Source organism: Macaca fascicularis, chromosome 6 (genome assembly GCF_037993035.2).
Source record: "Macaca fascicularis isolate 582-1 chromosome 6, T2T-MFA8v1.1".
Classification (NCBI taxonomy): domain Eukaryota; kingdom Metazoa; phylum Chordata; class Mammalia; order Primates; family Cercopithecidae; genus Macaca; species Macaca fascicularis.
In genome coordinates, this window is record NC_088380.1 from 177,752,344 (window position 1) to 177,772,285 (window position 19,942).

General features: G+C 34.9%; 1 protein-coding gene across 11 annotated transcripts in view; it reads left to right on the plus strand.

Moving 5' to 3' along the window:
* Positions 1 to 19,942, plus strand: part of RANBP17 (RAN binding protein 17) — a 436,622-nt gene that overhangs the window by 89,756 nt on the left and 326,924 nt on the right. For 10 of the 11 annotated variants that reach the window (XR_012414614.1, XM_005558506.5, XM_045394506.3 and 7 more), the window contains 2 exons: positions 1,457 to 1,562; positions 8,929 to 9,064. Coding sequence is in view for 10 of the 11 variants with exons in the window: in XM_005558506.5 (XP_005558563.3) it covers positions 1,457 to 1,562; positions 8,929 to 9,064 (242 nt within the window). In the remaining variant the exon portion in view is untranslated. Of the gene's footprint in view, positions 1 to 1,456; positions 1,563 to 8,928; positions 9,065 to 12,948; positions 13,718 to 19,942 lie in introns of those variants that run through there. The other variant, XM_073995206.1, reaches the window with a different exon arrangement.

A 19,942-nucleotide genomic window follows, 5' to 3' on the forward strand; every position in this document is an offset into this window, starting at 1 on the left:
GTAGACTTTCTATGATAGATTTTTATATTGACCCTAAAATACTTTGAAATTCATAAGGTAACTTTCTGATTACTTTCAGCTTCTTACATGAAGTTTTTGTTCTGTTACTTTTGTCATGAATTATATGTGATGAAACTTGAGTCTGTTTTTCAATGGATTACTTGATCAAATTAGTGTTCTTGTTCTCCTATTTAATCTATTTCACATTCCTAATGTATAAGGCTGCATAATTGGTCAGTTCTGATTTGTTGTTGTTTTATGAGAGAATAAAGGATGTGAATACTTGCCAGGTTAGATTTCTAATTTACAGGAATCTTGTCACCGTAAAAGGTTGATGTGTCTCTCCAAAAATTTATAAAAGAGTTGTTGATTAATTGTAGTATAATAATAACTGCTAGTATCCGTGGGAAAACAGAAAGAATTTGTTCTTTTTCTACCTTTTATTTATCCTTCCTGAGTCTTCTAACAAGCACAGATAGCCTCTTTTCTTCATTGTTCAATTCCATACCTTTTAAAAAAACATTTTTACTTGAAAAGGTTTCTTAATCAGAAACAATTGATTTCAGTATTATGAAATAGCCCTCTTATCTTTGAAAAATCAGTCTCCAAGAATAGCATAAAATTTGTTTTTAGCAAGATAATTTTATGTTGTTAATTATCTATAAAGGTCTCAAAAGTACTGAAGGATCACCTAGATCAATGAATCCAGAGATGTAAAATAATATACCTTAAGCAAAAATCATTCAGTAAATACTTCCATTTCTAAATTAGTCAATTTCAGCTGCCCCCAAAGTAAGATTTATGAAAACTGTAGATGTTGCCATTTGTGCCACTGCTTTAAAGCTATTTAATCCTCTACTGCTATCAGCTGTGAAGTTGACTGTACTGTCAAAACAATGTGAAATCTTGGATTTTTTTATATATCATGCATAAAAATACAGAAGGAATAAATTTATTACTATTATATTCCAAGCAGGGGAAATATTTAAAATGATCACACTGGTACTATCATGACATTGACCATTCAGAAAAGATGCTGGTCCTTGGATCATAAGAGTACGACCTGACTGAATAACAGACCTGGTCCTAGACAGTTTAGTGTTTTGTACTCAAATTTATTTTCAGTCATGTCTTCATGGTAGACATTGTTTTTTCCATTTTACAAATGAAAACCTTAAGACTTAAAGAGATAAGTAACTTATGCAAGATCACGTAGCAACTTAATAGAGCTGGGATTCAAATTAGTTTTATTTGGCTCTAAATTCTATGGCGTTTTCACTGTTCTGCTGCCTTGATAAACTTAAAACCCATCTGCTTTCTATCAAGAACTGAGTTCACAGTGATTTATCACTTGTTTGGAAGAGTAGATCGTTGTGCTAATTTTGGAATTTCTCCCAAAATAAGCTGTGTTTCTATGAATACTTCTTAAACTTTTTTCTTTCTTATTCTATATCAGGACGTCTTGCATGGCTGGTATACTTAGTTGGGACAGTTGTTGGAGGAAGATTAACATATACCAGTACAGATGAGCATGATGCTATGGATGGAGAATTATCCTGTCGGTAAGTAAGAACTGTGTAATTTACTGAATTTTGCTAAATAGTTAAAAAAATTAGTTATTGAACAAGTACTATGAGCGAAGACATTTTTGTATGTGGCCTTTGAGGAAGGTATTATTTCCCTTTTTATTGCTTAGAAAACCAAGACTCAAAGGTTAAGTGATTTGTAGAAGTCAAATCTCTAATAAGCGATAGACTCAAAATACTTTGTACATATTTGTGCAAATAATGTAATAAAGATTTAGGTTGCTTTTTATTACTTAGGATCTGAGCAATCACATCCAGTGTGTATTGGAAAGGTGGTAAAATTAGATGACTTGCATCTAGTCAGAAAGTACTAGGTAGTCAATTACCCATCGCAAGTTTTGTCACCTATTGGCCACAGCCTTAGGAAAAAGCAGTTGAATTATTCTCTTCAAGCTTCAATTCTAACCTGAGGAAAATTTCTATATATGAATAATACAAGCGAATTGATTTTCCATGTATTTTATTTTTAATAACAAATCTCCTTAGAGTCATACACGTTTTTATTGAAGACTTAAAAATTCAAATGAAAATAAAAATTATGTGTTAATCTGGAGATAACCACTACTGTTATTTTGTAAAGTCCCTTTGAGTCTTTTTAATTAATGTATATGGGTATATGTTTGCTGCATGTGTGTTTTTCAACTTTTCTTAAACATTACAAAACAATATAAGATATAGCTAATAATAATACCTAACTTATTTTGGGCTGTTACAAGGAATTTATTTTTTTAAATGCTTAGAACAGTGCTTGGCAATTAGTGATATATTACACACACACACACACACACACACACACACACACAGCAACACTACTTTTTAAAATCAAGCACAATATCAACATTTCACCTAGACATTAAATTTTCTAAGCTGTACAATAATTTAAATAGACCCTTGTTTTTGGAATTTTAGGTTGTTTCTCAATTTTTTCTTATTATAAATTACTTTTACATATAACTAAATTATTTTTAGTTATATCTTTATATCGATTGAGATAATTTCATTAGAGTTCGTTCCTAAATGCAGAATAGCTGGTCAAAGGTTATGTAGCATTTGAAAGACTTTCAGTACTCATTACCACATGGTTTTCTGAAAAAGGACCAATGTATCCTCTGAACCAAGGGTTTCCAACCCTTGTACCGGTCCGTGGCCTGTTAGGAGCTGGGCTGCGTAGCAGGTGAGCTGCAGGTGAGCAAGGATTACCGCCTGAGCTCTGCCTCCTGTCAGAGCAGCAGGGACATAGATTCTCATAGGAGCGTGAACCCTAAACTGCACATGTGAGGGATCTAGGTTGCATGCTCCTTATGGGAATCTAATGTCTGGTGATCTGAGGTGGAACAGTTTCATCCTGAGACCATCACCCCACACCACCCCAAACCCCATCCATGGAAACATTGTCTTCCAGGAAACTGGTCCCTGGTGCCGAAAAGGTTGGGGACCACTGTGCTGAACCCTAATTGTATGATAGTTAACATTTGTTAGTGGTTGAGCTGCCAGAGAGTAGGGTTCATATTGTTGCCAGTTTATAGGCAACAAAGGTATTGTTTCAATTTGTATTTATTTGGTTACTAGTGGTATCAAACATTCTTTTCCACTCCCAGCTTTGCCATTTTTTCTTTGTGACTTTTATATCTATATTGATTATATTATTTACCTTCTTTTGTGATCTTTTCTAACTTACTTGTAAGAGCTCAGTGTGTGTGTGTGTGTGTGTATATATATACACACACATATATATGTCTCAGAGATGCTAATATTTTGCTCCTCATTTTGAAAATGTTTTCTCTGTATTTTTACTTCAGAAATTTCTTCTTTACTGGCTTTAAATATTATGTATTCAGATCTGTGGACTTTTTCTTTCATATTTCTCTGCTGCTTATATTTAGAAAGATTTTTTTTTCCACTTCTGGTTAATAAAAATATCCACCTGTATTTTCTCCCAGCTCTCTTTGGTATTATTAATAGCTTTTTATATTTATTTTTAATATATCTTGACATTTGGTTTCATATATTTTTTCCAAGATTTCCAGTTAATGCCAATCCTACCCTCTACTGATTTGAAGTGCCACTTATATCTTACACAAAATTATTACATCTTTTTTTCAGGCCTTTCGTACTTTTCCATTGGTCTTAGAAGTATATTGTTATATATTTTTACCCTATTAAAGACCTTAAAATTGTTACACCTAGTTGTGATATTCTCCTTCATTATTCTTCTTAAATATATTTCTAAGTGCTTAGTAAATCTGTTGTACTTTTGGATAAAAAATTTCATTTTGTTCCATTTCCTTTCAACCTTTAAACTATTTCTTCAATAAAATGTGAATCTTCATGGATCATGAATATTTTTAGTTTTTCTAAGATTTATTATTTTCTGTATCAAATTAAATTACTTGAAAATATGAATAATAGATGTTTGGGGCTTCCTTAAAATGCTTTAGTTAATTTTCAACCAAGCAAAAAATTTGCTTCTGCACCATCTTTTAAGACAACATTACATATTTAATAAAGTGGAAATTAGGCATACTTTTTGCTATAGTTTGATTTTTTTTTTTTTTTGAGACAGAATTTTGCTCTTGTTGCCCAGGCTGGAGTGCAATGGCACGATCTTGGCTCACCGCAACCTCTACCTCCTGAGTTCAAGTGATTCTCCTGCTTCAGTCTCCCAAGTAGCTGGAATTACAGGCATGTGCCACCTTGCCTGGCCAATTTTGTATTTTTAGTAGAGATGGGGTTTCTCCATGTTGATCAGGCTGGTCTCCAACTCTGCCTGCCTTGCCAATCTGCCTGGCAGGTGATCTGCCTGCCTTGGCCTCCCAAAGTGCTGGGATTACAGGTGTGAGCCACCGTGCCCAGCTGATTTTTTTTTAAAGTTTAATCATCAAGTAGGGAAATACATGGCTGGACGCAGTAGCTAACACCTGTAATCCCAGTACTTTGGGAGGCCGAGGTGGGCGGATCTCGTTATCTCGATCACGAGATCGAGACCATCCTGGCTAACACGGTGAAACCCCGTCTCTACTAAAAATACAAAAATTAGCCAGGCATAGTGGCAGGCGCCTGTAATCCCAGCTACTTGGGAGGGAGGCTGAGGCAGGAGAATGGCATGAACCCCGGAGGCGGAGCTTGCAGTGAACTGGGATCGTGCCACTGTACTTCAGCCTGGGTGACAGAGTAAGACTCTGTCTCAAAACACACACACACACACACACACACACACACTGCCACTATCTCGTGAGAAAATGTATATTAGGAAATAAAGTAGGTGTATATTTCCCAATGAGAAAAAAAATATTAGTTTTTTTAAGCAGCAAACATACTGAACATTTTGAACTAAGATTTGTGTTTTAGCCTGCATTCCCTGGAAAACAGAGCCTTTGGTGAAGTTCATGGGCTAATATTTTTCTGGAGTTAGGGAGAAGAGTACATTTTTAGAGAAGAAAGAAGAGGAGGAAAGGGAAAGTAAGTGAGACAATAAGAGAAAACAAATACAGTCAATCCTCATTATACCTGGGTTCCATTTTTTGTGAATTTGCCTACTTGATAAAATGTGTTTCTAACCCCAAAATCAGTCCTCATGGTGCTTTTGTGGTCACTTGCAGACATGTGCATAGGGATGAAGAAATTTGAGTTTTGTGTTGCACTTTCCCAATTGAGGTTGAACAGGTGATATTCTGCCTTGTTTCAGCTCTCGTACTGCAAAGAATTGTCCTTTTTATATTCTGTTTAGAACCACATTTGTCGTACTTTTGTGCTTTTTGTTGGTGCTTTCAGTGTTTAAAATGGCCCAGCTGTATTGTTAAAGTGCTGTTTAGTGTTCCTAAATACAAAAAGGCTATCATGTGCCATACATGGGTTAGATTCTCTGTCTGGGCACCAGTGGGAGTACTGTGAATACTGCAGTAGTGTGTAAGTTCAGTGTTAACAAGTCAACAGTATATTTGAAAAAGCCTCTCTAAACAGAAACACACATGAAACAAGATTGTAATCCATTGACCAAAATGTTGTCACCAGAGGCTTGCAGGAACCTAATTCTGTATTTTACCTAGGAGCAATGGTTCATTATTCACTGACTCAGTGTTCACAGTGACTTTATAGAACATAACTACCATGAATAATGAGAACCAACTATGTAAGGTGGTGTATTACTGAGAAAATACAACTGGTTGCTTGCTTTTATAGGAATTTTCCCCAGAGGCCACATGAAGCCACTTGTGCCTCAGAACAACTTGTGGTTGGGGGAGTAAGGACAAGCAGTGTATATCCGTTGGCTTCTTTCTGTGTCTCGTTTCTTACTGGTTAATGTCTACTCCTGGGGGATTTAACTTTTCCACACTTCTTAGTTGTGTTTCCTGGCCTCTTTGAGGGGCTGCTGGGGAGACAGAGCTTTAATTGGTCCTGTTGGAGCTATGAACAGGAATGGTGGTTTGTCTAAACCTACTCCAATAATCTGCTAATTCACCAGTAAACAGATTTTAAAATTTAGCTTTACTTCTCCTCTCAAAATTAGAGGATAAGCGTATCAAACATCATTTTAGAAAAAAAACCTCAAAACCTGGTTGTAACAATCTAATTCTTAAATCGAATTCCTTAGCAAGTTCTCCGTAAATCTTAGCAGTACTGAGGATATTTGGTATGCAAAGGGTACTTTTAAATAAGTAGATTTATTTATAAATATAGGAAATAATCACTATAAAAACGCTTGTCAAAATATTTTTTCTTAACATGTTGGCAATACATAGCAAGTTTTTGAAAAAGTTCGTATGCTGTGACTTAGATATTTTGTTTCGAAAAGTCATTGAGGATAAAGGAGGGGAAAGTAATTATGTTTTACTTAGAAATATGAATTTTTATCCAAAATAAGATGATTAAATTTTGACGTAGCCTTAATTTTATGCAACCATTAAAAACAGTGCTTTGGAAAATTAATAATATGGTAAAAGTAATTGGTCAGGATGTATTTAGTGTGATGGAGTGTAGAAAAGAATAAAGGGTTCAGTAAGTGTTTTGAATGCATCAGTGAATCCTAGTATATATGATGAGTACTTCATAGTGGTGAACAAAAGATAAACTCTACAGGAAATAAATGGTTTTGAAGCAACTGGATAGGCATCTTTAAAAAATAATGTTAGCTCCCTGTCTTACACTGTATAATCAAGATGAATCCCAATGTATCATAGAGGTAAATGTAGAAAGAAAGAATCACAAAATTCCTCAGATTCAGGTAAGACCTTGCTATTATGCAAAATCCATGAAAGAAAAAATTGATCAAATTTGCTGCATGAGAAAAACAATAACAAACTTCTGCATGGCATTAAACATTATAAAGCAGTGGTCCCAGGGACTGGTTAGTGGAAGACAGTTTTTCCATGGACCAGGGCAGGGGATGGTTTCAGGATGAAACTGTTCCACCTCAGATCACCAGGCATTAGATTATCATAAAGAGCCCACAACCTAGATCCCTCGCATGCACAGTTCACAGTAGGGTTTGCACACCTGTGAGAATCGTGCTGCCACTGATCTGACAGGAGGCAGAGCTCAGGCGATAATGCTTGCTTGCTCATTGTCCACCTCCTGTTGTGCATCCTGTTTCCTGACAGGCCACGGACTAGTACCGGTCTGCAGCCTGGGGTTGGGGACCTTTGTCATAAAGCCAAGAGACAATTGAAACACAAAGTTGTTTACAGTTCAATTGTAGGCAAAGAGGTCAACCCTCTGATGTGTAAATAATTTGTAAAACTCAGTAATTAAAAGACAACCAAATGGAAAAAAGAATCAGCAAAGTATATGAGCAAACAGGTCACAGAAAATGACATGAAAAATTTTTAACCTCACATGCGTAAGAGGTATACAAATTAAAATACACCGAGATGCCATTTTTCAACTTTCCAGAAATTCTAATTTTCTGTCATCCTGAATTATCTTGTCTGTATGTATATAGATACTCTTATGGAGTGATGGTAAGAGTATAAATTATTTTAATTTTTATGGAGTGCACTTTGGTAATAGCTATCAAAATTATAATAATTTATGCATTTGAGTGAGTAGCTTGACTTTTTGAAATGTATGTTATAGATGGACATGTGTGAAATGACATATGCAAGATTGTTAATTGCAGCATTTTGTAACAGCAAAAAAATTGTAAACAACTTTAGCATCCATCAGTAGGGGAATGTTTGAAAATATTATGGTATATTTATGTAATGAAATGTTAAGCAGCTTCAGAAGAGTATGAGGAACCTTCTTATGTCTGATGGATAAAGAGCTCTAAGACAGATTGTTAAATGGAAAAAGCTAAGCTTAGAACCATGTGGGTAATACGTTCTATGTGTTCAGAAGGTTTGGGAGGAGAATCTATAGTCATATTTGCATGTACATACATAAAACATCTGGAAGGACATATAAACTGTTAATAATGTGTGTGTATATGTTCATGTGTGCATATATGGAAAACTGGATGTGTCAGGGCTGGGCAGAGCTGCCTTTGTGCAAATTAGAAAAGGGTACTGTTTCCTCAACAACCTCTACTTCTGTCTCTTGAAAAATTATTATATTATATTGATTTTGTTAGCACAAGGTACTTGGCAATCATCCACCAGAAAATTTTAATGAAAATAGATAATATTGAAGGATTTCTTTTTTGAGGTTCTGCACGAAGTTTTTCATTATATTGAATTAAGCTTTTTCTGTAGGAAATTTAACATAATCTTCAGTTCATTTATAATTTCCTAATAATAGTTTTGAATAGTAATAAATAGAAAAGTTATGGTTTTCTCTTAATAATAGTTTAACTGGTGTTAGAAATATTTGATTTTCTTAAGATCACCTTGTAGTTTAAGGTAAACTTTTATTATTCATTAAGGGTGGGATATAACTTTTGATAGACGTACCTCTGGATTTTTTTGGAACTTTGAGTCATAACCTCAAAATATTTAATTATTTAGAAATATAAGATTAAGTAAAAAAGTGAAATACAAGACTACATACTTAATATCGTTCTTCTTTTACTGAAAATTTATATCTATGTGTAGGATTTTTTATGTGTATGCCATGCATTTATTTTATCAGTTTTTAGTAAAATAATATCTGTATATACATACAGAGTTTTGCATTTATGTGCATGTGTGTGTATGTCTTAGGGAAAAAAGGCTAGAAGGAATTAGACCAAGTTGTAATATCTCTCAGTAGTAGGATTTCAGATGATTCAAAAAATATTTTCTTTATGTGTTTTTGTATTTTCCCACTTTTTACAGTGATTATGTATTATATTACATTTATGGTAAGTGTTTTAATGTTGTTTCTCTAAGGTTTTGTACTGAAGCTTTTTTCCCCCCTTTTCATGAAGAGTTTTTCAGCTTATATCTTTAATGGATACTGGATTGCCTCGGTGTTCTAATGAGAAAATAGAGCTTGCAATTCTGTGGTTCTTGGATCAGTTTCGTAAAACATATGTTGGTGATCAACTTCAAAGAACCTCAAAGGTAGGTTTTTACTACTAGAGAGTTTAAAACATGTTATTGGAGATGAAGAAAGATGTACATATATAACTGAATGATATATTTGGGAAATTTCTACATAAGATATGTAATTGATTAATCTATTGATGAATTGGTATTGAAGTGCAATGTAAAATTAAGTTGCTTGTTTTATACCTAATTTACCATTTTCTTTAAAGATTGAGTGACAAGAGAGGTAGTGAATATGTTTTACATGGATAGTCATTAAATAGTTGAGATTATTTTAAACACTAATCAATTTTGCCTTATTGTATTTCAAGACTGAAAGCATAAGATTTGCTGTTTTAGTAGTTCCAGTGTTTTTTTGACACTTATTTATTTATGTGGCTTCCAGTATGTTTCACTAATTTCTTGGCATTTTTACATGATTAAATAACGAGGACTAGGAAAATTAGATGTGTCCTTAAGAGACTGCAAATAACCTTAATGTTAGGAATACTCATAGTATGATAATTGAATGTTTAGCATCAGCAAGTTAAGATGACTTGATCTTAAAGTCTAATGAAAGAGTATTAAGGGCATTTATGTGAACCCTAAGCAGATATTTAGTAGAATTAGATACTGACACTGAGTAAAATCTTCTCCATAAGAAGTCCTAAGGATATTCTCATTTCTTTTGAACTTACAGTTTGTTTTAGTGATGTTGTAGGATTTTTTATTTGAAAATTCTAAAATAAACTTTTTATACTCATTTTAGCTGTTTTGTCTTAGGAAATTTAACTTAACCTTCAGTTTACTTAGGATTTTCTGATAATAATTGTGTAGTAGTGTGAAAAAAATATTTTGTTTGATTTTAAGATTATCCTTTAGTTTATTTCAGGTAAAATATTCTTTACTTTTTTAAGGAAATGATGTCACTTGATAATTTCTTTCTCAAATATATTATGATATTGTTATTTAGGATTAATATCAATAAAATTCTCTTAGAATTTAGCTGCCACCGAATGAGACCATTTGGAAGAAAAAGAGTAGCTAGAAATAAATGTTTTAGGTTGTCAGTAAGACAAATTAGAATCAGACAATAATTACATACTGTAAAATTTATATAACAGAGTACCTTTTTTATAGTCCCAGATGTGATACTTGAAGATTGAATATAAATCAAATGATGATAAATTTTCTTGTTTAATATGTCTAGAGAGTATCTTTGCTTTTGCAAAAGGGTTGCCCTCAAAATATTGCTAATACAGTATCCATTTGGTGTTAAGTCTTAAATCAAAACAGTATAATATGGAGTAGAAAAACCTAATTATTGTTTTGAAGGCACCTGGAAGGAAATATGTAAAATGAGACTAGTTGTTTTAGGGCTATGGGATTTTGGATTTTCTTTGAAAACTTTTAATGTAAGATAATTGTGAAAAAAGCAAATTACAGATTACTTTTTCGTTTTTGAAAAAGCTTGCACTTTAGGAAAAAGTAAACACGTCATCAGAATGGTATTGACTCCTTTATTGTAACTTTAACATTGTTGGTGTGTGTATCTTACCCTATTAAAAGAAGTTAGTCCTAAGGTGACAAAATTTCTAAGGCATTTCTATTGCATAACCCCAGAGTGAAACTAAATCTTCCTACTTTCTGATTTCTCTGACTTACCTGCTAATCTGTCTTAATAGAAATCATCTTCGGAAGTCCTTAATTATGTGTCCCATCACTGTCCTAGGAACTCTTCATACTAGCTTTATTCCTTACTAGGAACTCTTCATACTAGCTTTATTCCTTACTGTAGGCTTGCAAGGTTGGTGTTAATGTCCTCATTTTACTAATGAAAGAACAGACTCTCTTAAGACATTTCATAAGTACTATAAAGTACTATATATACAGTTTTTTTAGCAACCAACTATGTAAAGAAGAGTGGGTAGAACATATTTCTTGGTGGGTGTATTGTCTGATTCCAAATTGTGGCAAAAAGTGGGAGAGTACTAGGTAATAGCAAATGAATGTTTAACAATTAATGTGTGCTTATTTTGTACCAGGAACTGTGCTAAGCACTTTTAAGCAGTCTCATTTAATTGCATCATATAGAGTATGACTTCAAGGTTCTTCCCAATCTCTCTTCTGCATATGTCGCCAGCTTCATACTTCAGTACACCATACTTGCACTATATACTTTATATGTGGTAAACTTATTTCAGGTTCTTCAACAGTCTGTGCTCTCTGTTAATTCCAGGTATTAGAAGAAAATGTTCCCCGTGCTTAACTATGCCTAATGTTCCATTTTTGGAACACTGAGCATGCAGGAGTTATTTATATCCTACTGCTCAAGGTCATCACCAAGGTCTGATTGCAAAAATTCAAAAAATTCCAACCTTAGGCATAAATGGGTTAAGACACTATTTTTTTTTAATCCAGCTTTCATTTCTCTGCCTTATTCTGCCAACTACTTATTGTCGTCAGAGACCCCATCCTTTGGGATGCCCTTTTTAACTCTCAAGTTGTGAGTGTTCTTTTTGTCTGTGTTCTGTAGCACCCATTTGTTCCCTGTTTTAATATTTATTACACTGCTTTGTAATTACTTGTTAGTGAATAGACTATAATTTTGGTTAGTACTATTTCTGCCTTGTTTATTGTTATCGTCTGAAAGAGCCTGGCATGTATGTATTGTTTGTGTGCTTTCAACTTACTGTTGAATGTGTGTATTTAGTAGAATTCTATAGGAATTTGGCCTAGATCTCATGTATAATACTTTCAGGTAATAAAGGATATATTCTTGAGTTGGAAAATTACGCTGACTTGAGTGAAATTATTCAGCAGTTATAAATAAAGTATGATATTAAGCATCTTGAACATTTTATAAAAGCCTGTATAGACAGCAGAATATAATTTATAGAAATAAGTTATTTAGGAACCAAGGTGGAATTACTAAAATGTCCTAAGTGATGTATGTGGTAGAAGTCCTATGCCTGAGAAAAATGTTGTAAACAGTAGCCATAGGCATTTATTGAGCAATAAGTCTGTGTCACATATTTTGCCCAGGACTTGAAAGGCATTATATAATTTCATTCTCACAAAATGCTATGAAAATAGCGATTTTGTTAACATCCTCCCTTTCTGTAGACATGGAAATTGAGGTTTAGAGTGGTTAACTAATGCGTTTAAGTGGTTCAACCTGAATTTGAACCCTAGGCACCTGACTGCAGAGCCTGAGCTGCCGACCACTTTGGTATATTGCCTCCTTTCTATTGGATCTTTCCACTGGGATGTTGAATGGGCCCTTCAAACTTACTTCCAAAAAAGAACTCACTATCTTTTAAAACTCTCTCTTCCTAGTTCTCCTATATTAAAGAAGAATGACATTGAATTTCCGTTTTGTACCTCTTGTATCCAATCTGTCACCTAATCCTGTGAATTTTATTTTCAGAATATCTCTCGGGTGTACTCCTTTCTTCTGCCCCTTTCTTTTTAGCCTTACTCTCACTGCTTGTCATTTCCCATGGAATTTCAGAAGTATTCTACTTGCCCTCTTTGTTTCCATTTTGCTTCTCCCCACTCTAGTCTATTTTCCATACTGCCACCAGCGTATTTTTTATTAGAAAACCAAAGAGAATAATGTAATGAACACTCATATGCCCATCGTTCAGTTTTGTCAAGTCTTAATGCTTTGCTATATTTGCTTTAGATCTGTATATTTTTGAGTTAAACATTAATAATCCTGTTGCTGCTCCGATTTTATTTCTCTAGCTTCTTGCCCCAAAGTAACCACTGTCCTAAATTTAGTATTATTCTCATCTCTGATTTTGTACTTTTTCTACATTTCTGTGTGTTTATAAACAAAACATAGCACTATTAACTTTATGTAAAAGTATTATGCAGTTTGGATCTTTAGGAATTCTTTTTTTTTTTTTTTTGAGGTGGAGTTTCACTTTTGTTGTCCAGGCTGGACTGCAATGGCGCGATTTTGACTCACTGCAATTGCCGCCTCCCAGGTTCAAGCGATTTTCCTGCCTCAGCCTCCCAAGTAGCTTGGATTACAGGCATGCGCCACCACGCCTGGCTAATTTTATTGTATTTTTAGTAGAGATGAGGTTTCACCATGTTGGCCAAGCTGGTTTCAAACTCCAGACCTCAGGTGATCCACCCACCTTGGCTTCCCTAAGTATTGGGATTACAAGCATGAGCCACCACCGGCCGGAATTCATCTTTTTTGATCACTATTTTTGAGATTTATTCATAATGACACATATAGTTCTAATTATTTTAATTATTGAGTGGTATTCAAGTGGATTACTATGCCATTATACAGTCGTTTTATTGTTGATATGCTAGATCGTTTCCAGATTTTCAGTTTTTCCAAACAATACTGCAGTAAATATTCTCATATCTGCCTCTTCATGCATATGTAAGAGTTTTGTGAAGATAAATAGTAGAATTGCTGGGCTGTAAAATGTACATATCTTAAGCTTTACTAGATATTATTAGGTTGCCTTCCTATGTGTTGTAACAGTTTATTTTCTCTCGCCCAGCACAGTAGGTGTCTGTTTCTATTGTCATTATATGTGCTTTTGTCAGACTTTAAGTTTGCCCAGTCTTTAAGAAAAATTTTTCCTGTGCAATTTTTCTGCTTAAATTTTTTTATTGGTTTCTTGTTACTTATAAAATGATTTCTTGCTCATGATGAAACTTTGCCTACCTTTGAAATCATTTCTTTTCATTTCACTTTATGACATGATTCATATGTGCTGCTGCCTTTTTTCCTTTGGTTTATTCCTGTTCGTTACTCAGTGAGTATTGATAAGTATTGATAACTATGTATTAATACCAAGGATACCAAAGTGAATAGAATCATCCATCTCCCCTGTAAGTTTTTTGTTAAAGGGACCATGGGAAATAAGGGAAAAATTATAAAATTGATTCATGTGTGCATTCAAACAGCATATGATGAAATGATGACCAGACAGACTATTAAATACATACTGCTGGGATTTTTGGTTATCTGTATGTGAAAATTTGGATTATGACTTCATATCATGCAAAAATCAATTTCTAGTAGAAGACAGACTCTAAATACGAAAAGCAGAATATTATGATTTAGGGATAGGGAAGAATCTTTTAAGACATAAAAAGGCTAAGCTCTAAACTCGAAAGTTGGTAACTTCTAGACCCGTATTAAAAGTGAAAACTGTGAATCGGGAGACACCATAGACAGAGTAATAAAGAAAAACTGTAGGAATACATTCATAATACATGTGACTTATGGAGAATCAACATTCAGTTATGTAATTTCTGTGAATAAATAAGAGAAAAGCTACCTAGTAGTAAAGTGGCCAAAATAAATGAATAAACACTTCACAGAAAAAGAAATCACAATGGTCAGTAAACATTGGCTTAGTCCTCTGGGCTGCTGTTAACAAATACCATAAACAGCAAACATTTGTTTCTCACAGTTTGAGAGTCTGAGAAGTTCAAGATCAAGGCTGGCAGATTTTGTGTCTGGTAGGAGCCCTTTTCCATTTTCATAGTTGGTGCCGTCTCCCCGTGTGTTCACATAGTGGAAAGGGCACACAAACTCTCTCAGACCTCTTATGAGGACACTAGTCTCATCCGTGAGAGCTCTGCCCTCATGACCTAATTGTCTCCAAAGGTCCTACCTCTTAATATCATCATGCTGGGAATTAGATTTCAACATATGATTTTGTCAGGGACACAAACATTCAGACCATAGCATTTCACACTTGCCCTACAAAGTGCGTGTCCTTTTCATATGCAAAACGCCATTCCATTCTAGTTTAGTCCCCAAACTATTAGTTTATCCTACAATCAGCTCCAAAGTCTGAAGCCTAGAGTCTCATGTAAATATCATCTAAATGAGATATTGAGACTCCATGATGATTCATTCTGCGCCAAATTACCCCTCTAGCTGCGAGCCTGTTAAATCAGATAACGTCGTATGCTTCCAAAATACAATGGTGGGACAGGCACAGGATAGACCTTGCCATTCCACAAGGGAGACACAGCAATGAAGAAATGACAGGTCTCGAACAGGTTCAAAACTTAAGGCAACATTAAATCTTCAGGTTCCAGAATCTTCTCTGACTTAACATCCTACCTTCTGAACACACTGGGGTAGGAATTAGGCTCCCAAGGCTCTAGGTGGTAGAGTTCTCATATTTTGGAGGGTGCCAGCCGCTCTCCCAGGATGGAATCACATGCCAGTGGCTTTTTTAGTCTAGAGTTCCGGAGATGACTCTGCCTCCATGACTCCACTAGGCATTGCCATAGTGGGGACTTTCTCTGGTGGCCCTGTCCTCACAGCAACCCTCTGCCTGAGTTGTACACCTGAAGCTCCAGGCAGCTCTAATTTTGGAAATGGAGGTGGCCACACCCCCATGGCTTGAGCATTTTGCAAGCTGGAGGGAGGTGGTACTGCATGTGTGCCACCAACATTTACTATCTGTGCCCTCTGAAGGGGTAATCCCTATAGCCCAGGCTGCACGTGGGCCTATGGAACTGCACCGGGGGCAGCCAAGGAGCACTGCATAAGAATGTGTGGAGTGGAGTGTTAAGGCAGGGCCAGGTAGCAAGTGCTAGGGTCCTGTGAGTACCTATGGCCCTTCCTTTGAAGTCATTCTTTCTTCCAGGTACTTGTACTCTGGGCCTGGGAGACAGACTGGGAGATAGCCCCAAAGATCTGTGATACACTTTCAGGGTCATTTTTTCCCTTGTCTTGATGGATAGCACCTGCCAGTCCAGCCACACCTTTTGTGTTCTCTCCTGAACACACTTTCTCATTTTTTACAGTATGGACAGGCTGATAATTTTTCAAACCTTTAAGTTCTTTTTCCTTTTGATTAATAATTTTGTCTTTAAATCATTTTTCTTCTCACATTTTATTATTATAAACATTCAAGGGAAACCAAGTTACCATTTTGCTTAGAAATTTATTCAGCCAGCTGGGCATGGTGGCTCACACCTGTAATCCCAGCACTTTGGGAGGCCGAGGCGGGTGGATCACCTGAGGTCAGGAGTTTGAGACCAGCCTGACCAATGTGGTGAAACCTCGTCTTTACTAAAAATACAAAAATTAGCCAGGCGTGGTGGCACGCACCTGTAGTCCCAGCTACTCTGGAGGCTGAGACAGAATTGCATGAACCTGGGAGGCAGAGGTTGCAGTGAACCGAGATCATGCTACTGTACACCAGCCTGGGCGACAGAGTGAGGCTCCAGTCTCAAAAAAAAAGAAAGAAATTTATTCAGCCAAATATTCTGTATCATTCCTTACAAGTTCTTTTTTACAAAACAGTAAGACACAAACAATAATTCAACTAGGTTCTTTGCCACTTTTATAAGGACACTAATCCCCCTTATAATTCTCTCCCAAAGGCCTTCTGTCTTAAAACCATCACATTGGAAATTAGGTTTTAACATATGAATTTCCCACATCCTGCAGCTCTGTTTGTTTTTTATTCTTTTTCTCTCTGTTCTTTGAATAATACTAGGGTCTTAATATAGATGTAAAAGCTATTAAAAATGGAAAATGGATTCCAACATCTTATAAGTGCTTTCTCTTATGATCGAGAATACGACAAGGATGGCTACTCCCTTCTTTTCTATTAAATAGTGTACTAGGGGTTCTAGCCAGATGAATAGGCCAAAAAAAAAAGACATTCAGATTTTTTTAAAAAAGGAATCTAGAATAAAGGGATTACAACTCTAATTGCAGATGACATGATCTTATGTATAGGAAATCCTAAGGATCCACTGAAAAACTGTTAGAACTAAACATCGGTAAGTTTGCAGGATATAAGATCAATACAGAAATTCGACTGAATTTCTGTGTACTTGGATAAACAAACCAAAAACAAAATGAACAAAACATTCCATTTATAATAGCACCAGAAAGAATTAAATAGGAATAAACTTAACAAAAGAAGTGTAAAACTTATAATCTGAAAACCATAAAACATTGTTGAAACAAAGGGATTGTAATAACTGGAAAGATAGCTTATAGTCATGGCTTACAAGACTTAATATTGTTAAGAGCAGTGCTCTTCAAATTGATCTACAGGTTTAACACAGCCTCTACCAAAATCCTAGCTGTGGTCTTTGCAGGAATTGACAAGTTTATCCTTAAATTCATGTGAAATTAAAAGAACGCTGAATAACCAAAACAATCTTGGCCAAAAACAAAGTTGGAATACTCACACTTTCCAATTTCAAAACTTACTACAAAGCAGCAGTAAGTTATTACTTACAATAAAGTTATTATAGTAAGAATAGTAAGACAGTGTGGTAAGAATATACATATAAATGAATGAAATAGAATGGAGAGTCCAGGTAAAAACCTTCACATTTGTAGTCAGGTGATTTTTGACAAGGGCAACGAGATAACTCAGTAGTGAAAGAATTTTCAACAAATGGTGCTGGTACAACTGGATATTCACATTCAAAAGAATGAAGTTAGTCCCCTCTCTCACACCATACACAAAAGTTAACTCAAAATGAATCAGTTCTAAGGTGAGAAAAATATAAAATGCTTAGAATGTAGAAGTCAGTCTTTATGACTTTGGACAATGGTTTCTTAGCTATGACATCAAAAGCTCAAGCAGCTAAAGAAAAAGATACATTGGACTTCATTTAAAAACTTTTTTACTTCAGAGGACATCATCAAGAAAGTGAAAGTGCAACCTACAAAAATGGGAGAAGATATTTGCATATCATATTTGATAAAGGTCTTGCATCTAGAATCTATAAAGAATTCTTATAACTCTATAATAAAAGGATAAATAACCCAGTTTTTTAAATGGGCAAAAGATCTAAACAGACATTTCTCCAAAGAAAATGTATGAATGGCCAATAAGGACCTGGAAAGATCTTCAGCATCATTATTTATCGTAGAAATTCATGATAGTGCCGGAATTAGATACCACTTTACACTCACTGGGATGAATATGATAGAAAAAGATAATAACAAATGTGAGCGAGAATGTGGAGAAATAGAAATCTTCATACACCATTGCAAGGATCATAAAATATTGCAACCAATTTGAAAAACAGTCTGGCAGTTCTTCAAAAGGTTAAACATAGAATTACCATGATTCAGTATTTCTGCTTTTATGTATATATCCAGGAAAATGGAAACTACGTAAACATTTGCGCACACGTTCACAGAAGCGTTATTCCCAATAGCCCACAAAGTGGAAAAAAAATTTGCATGTCTATTAGGTGATGAATGGATAGATAAAATTTGGTATTTCCTTATATGGAATGTTATTCAGCCATAGAAAGGATAGATGCTGCAACATGTCTGATAGTTGAAAACGTGCTAAGTAAAATAAGCCAGCCACAAAAAAACAAATACCACATGATTCCAGTGGTTTGAAATGTCTGGAATAGGCAAATTCATAGAAACAGAAAGTAGATTATTGGGTGCCTAGGGCTGGGGTTATTGGAGATTGGGTAGTCGTGGACAAAAGGTAGTCCCAGCTACTCGGGAGGCTGAGGCAGGAGAATGGCGTGAACCCAGGAGGCGGAGCTTGCAGTGAGCCGAGATTGCGCCACTGCACTCCAGCCTGGGCGACAGAGCGAGACTCCGTCTCAAAAAAAAAAAAGAAATATCTTTGTGGTATTGAAATATTCTGAAATTGATTGTGGTGATGGCTGCACATATCCATAGAAAAAAACACTGAATTGTGCATGTTAAGTGTGTGAATTATATAGTAGGTGAATATGTCAACTTGTTACCAAAAAAGCAGACCAAAAAAGCCACTTTTAAAATGGGCAAAAGATTTAAACAAGCACTGAAAAAAGGTATCTAAATGGCTAATAGGCATATAAAAAGGTGTTCAGTATCATTAGTCATCATCAGAGAAATACTAATTAATACCTAGTGAAATATCACTGCATATCTGACAAAATGGCTAAAAATTTTAAAAACTGATGAAACCAAACCTTGATGATGGAGTGGAACATGTGATACCATTTGTTGCTGGTGGCAGTGTAAATTGATAAAATCATTTTGGGAAACTATTTGGCAATATGTACTAAAGCTGAATATAGTCTGCCTTATGACTCATCAGCTCTACTCTTATTTATCCAGAAGAAATGAATGTATATGTTCACCAAATGCAACGTACAAGAATATTTATAGCAACTTTATTTATAATATCCAAGAACTGGAAACAACTGAAGCATCTGTCAGCAGTCAAATGGATAAATAAATTAATGTAGAGTCATACACTGTAATACTATACAATGATTTAAAAAAAGAAAAACTACATGCAAAAATTTGGATGAATTTATGATGAATTTACAGTAATCACTTCAGCTATGATGAAGAATGAAAAAGATCAAAAGTGGACATATTTTATTATTCCACTTACCAATTTCTATAACAGTCAAAATGAATTTATGGTGATGGAAGTCAGAATGGTGGTTACCTTTTGGTAGGGAGAATATTTTGACTGGGAAAGTGAACCAAGGGAGCCTTCTGGGTACCTTGAAATGTTTTATGTTGATGGGGCTTACATGAGTATAAACATATATAAGACACACTGAGGTCATATTATGATTTATGCACTTCATATTATGCCTCAAGTAATTTTTTTTTTTACAAAAGGTTATTCACAGAAGACTGGTGTGTAATTGTGAAAAAAAGTGGGAACTTGCCCATCAGTAGAAGAATGGATGAATTATGGTATAGTCACACAGTGGGATTTTTGTATAACAATGAAAATGAATGATCTAAAACTACATTTGTTTTTGGATAAATCTGTAAAACCATCCACAATATGGTATGAAAAAAGTCATACAAGGATACAAATGACACTCTTATGTCAAATATGTTAAGAAAATTATATGCTCATGAATTCTACCTATGGTAAAAATAATATATGCATGGGATTAGTA